Here is a 5000-nt window from a genome sequence, read left to right as displayed (position 1 = left end):
TCCGAGTAGAGGTAATAGGAAACCAACTGCTTCAATACACTCAACAGCAGCATAATCCTGGCCACTCTCAAACTCCTCTCTGGCATTCTGCAGCACAAGCTAGACTTTCTACTTTCTCACCCTAGATGTTCGCCTTATTATCCTCGGGCCTTACCGAGGATAAGAGCGACTTCTGATTTGATATTCGGGGTTTTTGAGAGGATGTTGCTGAGTTTAGATCATGTTCCAAAGACGAATCCAGTAATGAAGAGAGTGAGTCGCCTGGATGTCAAAATGATTTGACACATTTACATTTGTCTCATTTCTCGTTTGCTGTAATTTTTAGCTGGTTTTGTCCTGTAGTTTTGTATCACCGCGTAAAAATATGAATTGGGGAAATGGTACTTTAATTAATGTTTATCAGGAATGATTCTGTCTGGAATTACTGACATCTTGTTGTTTCAAACTTCTGGAAGAAGAAATTCTATTTTCAACATTTTATACTCGTGTGTTTACTTTTTTGGGGCGAAAAATTGGAGGGGCATGGCCCTGGGTATGAAATTTGTGTGAGGTGCAGTAAGAGTGTAAGTGTAATTTTCCACAACAAATTGTTTACATCACTCTAATTTCTGATCCACACTTGAGCATGCTGGCTTGCTGAGTTTTTCAAGAGATTTGGCTTAAGGTGTAATTCCCTCTTGATTTAGGATGGTTTGAAACTATTTCTGACATAACTGGTGATCATTGCTTTCTGTTGCATCATTTAGCTTACCAACATGGCAGGATTGTCATGAGATGTGGTGCAAAAAGAGGAGACGCAAAGGTGAAGGAAAAGGTGCAGATGATGGGGGCTCAGTGAAGCAAGGTAGACGAGAATCTGCTGCTGACTCCTTGGAACCTCCAAGCAACCTTCCCACTCAGATGCCAATAGAGGGCCAGGAAGAGACAGCTTTAGAGACTTCTGCTTTCCTACGCAGACAAAGCATTGAAACAGTTGAGATGGAAACTGAAGATACTTCAGCAAATCCCTATTCTGCAAGGGATGGACATCCCTATTTTGATGGCAAGCAGTCAAGTCAGTATTCATACGCAGAAGAGCACCCAAAAGCAGCTTATTTACAAGATTCATATTACCAACGAGACTATCAACAGGATTATAGTGAAGGCTCCAGAAACAGTGTGTTTAAGACTGAAGATTATTCACATCTGTATGCCAGGGAAAATGTTGACAATGGAAGGGGTAGTAGATATTCTCAATCAAGTGTGCACTATGAACAACTGTCTCCACCTGTTGATCATCAAACTGAAGGATCATATCATGATCACTATAAACGATATGGGTATACAGATAGCAGCAGAGACAAAGATTATGACGAGTCTTCTTCACTATGCAGGAAGGAATCAGCTTCATACCTTTATAGAGAACATTATTCAGATTCGTTCTCTCAAAGGCGTGAAATTTTTGATTACAGTGACTCACAATATGATCGTTATCCCATTGGCACTGAAAAATTGCCATCTAGCCCAGTGCGTGGTGGGGAAACTTACTCAAGATGGTAGTAGAAGTTATCTTATGAAAATTATTACTGTAAAAACAAAGGTCCTGTTTACAAGAAGGTATATATCACCTACTTTGCCTAGAAACAGCTTTTAGCAAAGTAGGTCTTTGCACATTCTTTCAGAAACAAAGCAAAGACAGAAACACATTTCTGATATTTTACTGCAGCATACACAAAAGCTCAGGCAATCTGTGTTTGTACCACTGTCTTATTTCAAAGTGTGAACTCAAATTAAGGCACAACATTACTCTTTTTTTAAACAGGTCCTTAATAATGTTTCCTACTGACAGGCAACACCCAGTACCTTAATGCCACTGCGTAAGTCTAAATACTGCTAATTTCAGTTCACTGTAGAGGGCTTGTAAATAGATAATTTTATTTTTGAATAGCAGGTCAAAGGGATCTTGTCAAAAGAAAGTCAACGTTTTTTTCTACCCCCTGTGAAGTTCTTTTTACATTGAGAGGGCATGATGTCCAAGGCAGTAATCCCTGTAGATCATTTTGATGCCATAAGAGACTTCAGCTAGTCAAAATGTTTTAAGTAAAAAAATAAAACAGTGCATTTGAGAGCTCTGTAGCTTTTGATTACTTGCTCTAAAAAATACATGTAATTGGATGGTCATTAGGTGCTCACTGCCCCCATGCAGTCATGCTCAGGGAAACCACATTTTACCTCCCTTGTGGGGAGGAGGTGAAATACAACTCCCCTGAAAAGAAATGAATGGGAGGCTACCAGAGAGAAGCGGTGGGAGAAACTACAATATTTGCAGACAAAATAGTTATTAGAGCACAAAAGGCTGTGTCTGAAAACCCTTTCACCAGTAAAGACAATGAATGTCCATGTTTTTTTTTCTTCTGCTGTCCACCAGATAAATCACCACCCTGGAGATAAGTGCTGTCAACTAGATCAATAGAGTTTTTCACTCACTAGGTAGTGATTTATCCAGCTCTATCCACCCAGTGAACATTTAACTGTACGCATCAGAAGTTAAAGGGACCACACTATCAAAACAACCTTAAAACCCCATGAACACCTTTCTTCAAAACTTCTGTTACAGATGACTTGCAATATTAACGAGTCAACAATGAAATTTGTTTATTTTCAACCTGGCATAAGCTGGACTGAAACAAGTCTGAGGGAAATATTCAACAATGATCAGAGAATTAAGAAAGCCCTATGACATTCCGACTCACAGAATTAAAGTTGCATGAAGGGTTAAATCCAAGTCAGGTTTTCATTATTTACAGCAAGCTCTTTACCTTGAATTTGAGGGCCTGAACAATAATATTGATGGAATCGATGCAATCAATATCAATTGATTGACATTGATAACCGATGGGCATTCGATCGCGCAAGTTTTTGTGATCGATATTGATGAGAATCTATCAATTTAAAGAGGCAGTGTCACAATATTTTCTAAACGACTTCTTTGCATCAATGTATCTAAGTGCTCTGAAGCTATTCTTTGTTGTTTGCAGCCTATGGATAAAGGGGATGGAAATAGATTGAAACTTGAAATTGGCCAATTTTTTCAAGTTTGGAGACGTCATCTGAAAGTAGCCAAAAGTTAGATACGAATAGTTTGTTGTGCCATTTTATATTTCGTATCATCTCAGTGACTTGTCAGGAGTGTTCTACATATGAGCTAGAGTACTAATTTAGAATTTTTACCCAGTCTTGACCTAAAAACAGGAAATTTAGCATGACAGTGTGATTTTCATTGATTACCAATAGGAATGCCAATCAAAGACACTCTATCGATAAAGATCACCACTACTTTCGTGATTATCGATTGGCTGATGGCAATTGATGTCAATTAATTAACGGTAATCGATTGATCGATTGATTTTCCCATCATCGATTGTTCAGGCCCTGTGAATTTGTATCACCAACCAGTGATTAAACTTATTCTGAAGGCTTGTTTTTTTTTTTTTTTCCGAATAAGAAAAAAGAAAAAAATGAGGCCTGCTCACAGGCTAGGCATTAGACTGAATGTGGCCAAATGTTATTTTTTTCACAATTTGAACAGCTCAAGTCTTTTATTTCGAAAAAAATACTGATCAATATTTCAAAAAAAATGCACGTTGTGAGGTGTTTTCGTGATAGTCACACCTCCGTTGACCGAAGATACAAACATATTAAAACTTGCATAATATTGACTACAATCTACAGAACAACACATTTTCTTCTCTTTGGTATCTTCGGTTTCGCTGGCTTTAGACCATCTTCTTTACGAGATTTGATTTCCCTCATGAGGTCGAAGAATACTTTATCAACGTTCGCTTTAGTTTTCGCCGACGTTTCGATGCATTCTACGTTCCACTCCTTCGCTTTCGCGAGAGCTTCGTCGGCAGTCACTTGTCGTTTTTCTTCTAAATCGGATTTGTTTCCAACAAGCAGAAAAGGAATTTTTTCATCGTCCCCCTTCACTCGAAGGATCTGCTCTCTGAACTCCGTCGTTGCCTCAAATGACTCGGATTCAGTAATCGAAAATACGCAAAGAAAACCTTCACCGCTTCGAAAATAATTATCACGAATTGCTGCATAATCTTCTTGGCCTGCTGTATCCAAAATGTCTATCTGGCATTCCTCGCCGTCTAAAACAACCTTTTTACGATAGCTGTCGGCTTTGGTCGGTTCGTAGTCTTCAACAAACTGAAATCAACAATAAAATCAAATCACTAATGAAAACAATTCAGGCGTGTAACCCGGCTGTCACCTGCACAGCTCTCTCCTTTTAGGCTTTTTCCCTTCGCAGTACAGGTTTTTAGATAATTCAGGCTATTTTAGGTTGGTTTTGAACGGCCAAATACTCGAAAAACTAAAAATGTAGAGATTCATTCAGAAGTACCAACCTCATCGTACATGAATTGTAAAGTTAAAGCTGACTTTCCGACCCCTCCACTTCCAACCATTATAACTTTGTGCAAGCTCAGCTGCTTCTCTTTTGAATTTGCCATCTTAGCAATCTTCAGCTAGTTAGTGTCGGCCTAATGTTTTAACAAATGCACAAGACAAGGCCGCTTTCCTGATAGCTCAGCCGACAGTATCAACACCCTTGCACCTAATTGCTGAGTAACCGCACTAGAAATCATCATGCAAAGTTAAGCGCAATCACGTGATAACTACGCAAGGTTTATTTTTAGTATCATACATGAAAGATATAAATCGCAAATAAATCGAAGTGTTCACAGTTTCAAGACAAGGAGGCCTTTGGTAACAGAAATAATGTTTATGTCCTTTTTATTTTTCAACTTGTTAACAACGTCACTGTCTTCATCATAAAAGAAAAAATAAACTTTTACAAAAATGTACAAATGGACTATTTCAAACAAGTTTGAAATTACACCTTTTGCTGTTCATTTACGCAAAATATAAATTCATTTACGTCAACAGTTGAAACTATACGGCAAATATACGTTTATTAGTACTTTCATGAACTTCACGCGAACGAACTATCA

The 5000-nt window shown here is 38.3% G+C and overlaps 2 protein-coding genes across 2 annotated transcripts in view; one reads left to right on the top strand and one right to left on the bottom strand.

The window, feature by feature from the left end:
• The window catches only part of LOC138043105 (cyclin-dependent kinase 12-like), an 11244-nt gene extending 9137 nt beyond the window's left edge, over positions 1–2107 (top strand). The window contains exon 9 of the mRNA XM_068889235.1: positions 747–2107. Within this exon, the coding sequence (XP_068745336.1) occupies positions 747–1539 (793 nt within the window). The 3' untranslated portion in view covers positions 1540–2107. The remainder of the gene's footprint in view (positions 1–746) is intronic.
• A 502-nt stretch (positions 2108–2609) lies between these two features.
• On the bottom strand, positions 2610–4620 carry LOC138043132 (ras-related protein O-RAL-like). The gene is made up of 2 exons (XM_068889268.1): positions 4395–4620; positions 2610–4194 (listed from the first exon to the last, which is right to left on the bottom strand). The coding sequence occupies exons 1-2, from the start codon at positions 4497–4499 to the stop codon at positions 3706–3708; spliced, it is 594 nt and encodes a 197-aa protein (XP_068745369.1). The 5' UTR covers positions 4500–4620; the 3' UTR covers positions 2610–3705.
• Positions 4621–5000: the final 380 nt, after the last annotated feature.

This window comes from Montipora capricornis, chromosome 1, assembly GCF_036669925.1.
Source record: "Montipora capricornis isolate CH-2021 chromosome 1, ASM3666992v2, whole genome shotgun sequence".
NCBI lineage: Eukaryota > Metazoa > Cnidaria > Anthozoa > Scleractinia > Acroporidae > Montipora > Montipora capricornis.
Note: the sequence above shows the minus strand (reverse complement) of the source record. Positions and strands in the feature narration are given on the sequence as shown.

Bases quoted from the DNA above. Each gene is read 5' to 3' on its own strand.
- LOC138043132 (XM_068889268.1), bottom strand. From the start codon at position 4,499: ATGGCAAATTCAAAAGAGAAGCAGCTGAGCTTGCACAAAGTTATAATG. The intron at 4,195-4,394 runs GTTGGTACTTCT...TGTTGATTTCAG, and splicing joins TACAATTCATGTACGATGAG to TTTGTTGAAGACTACGAACC.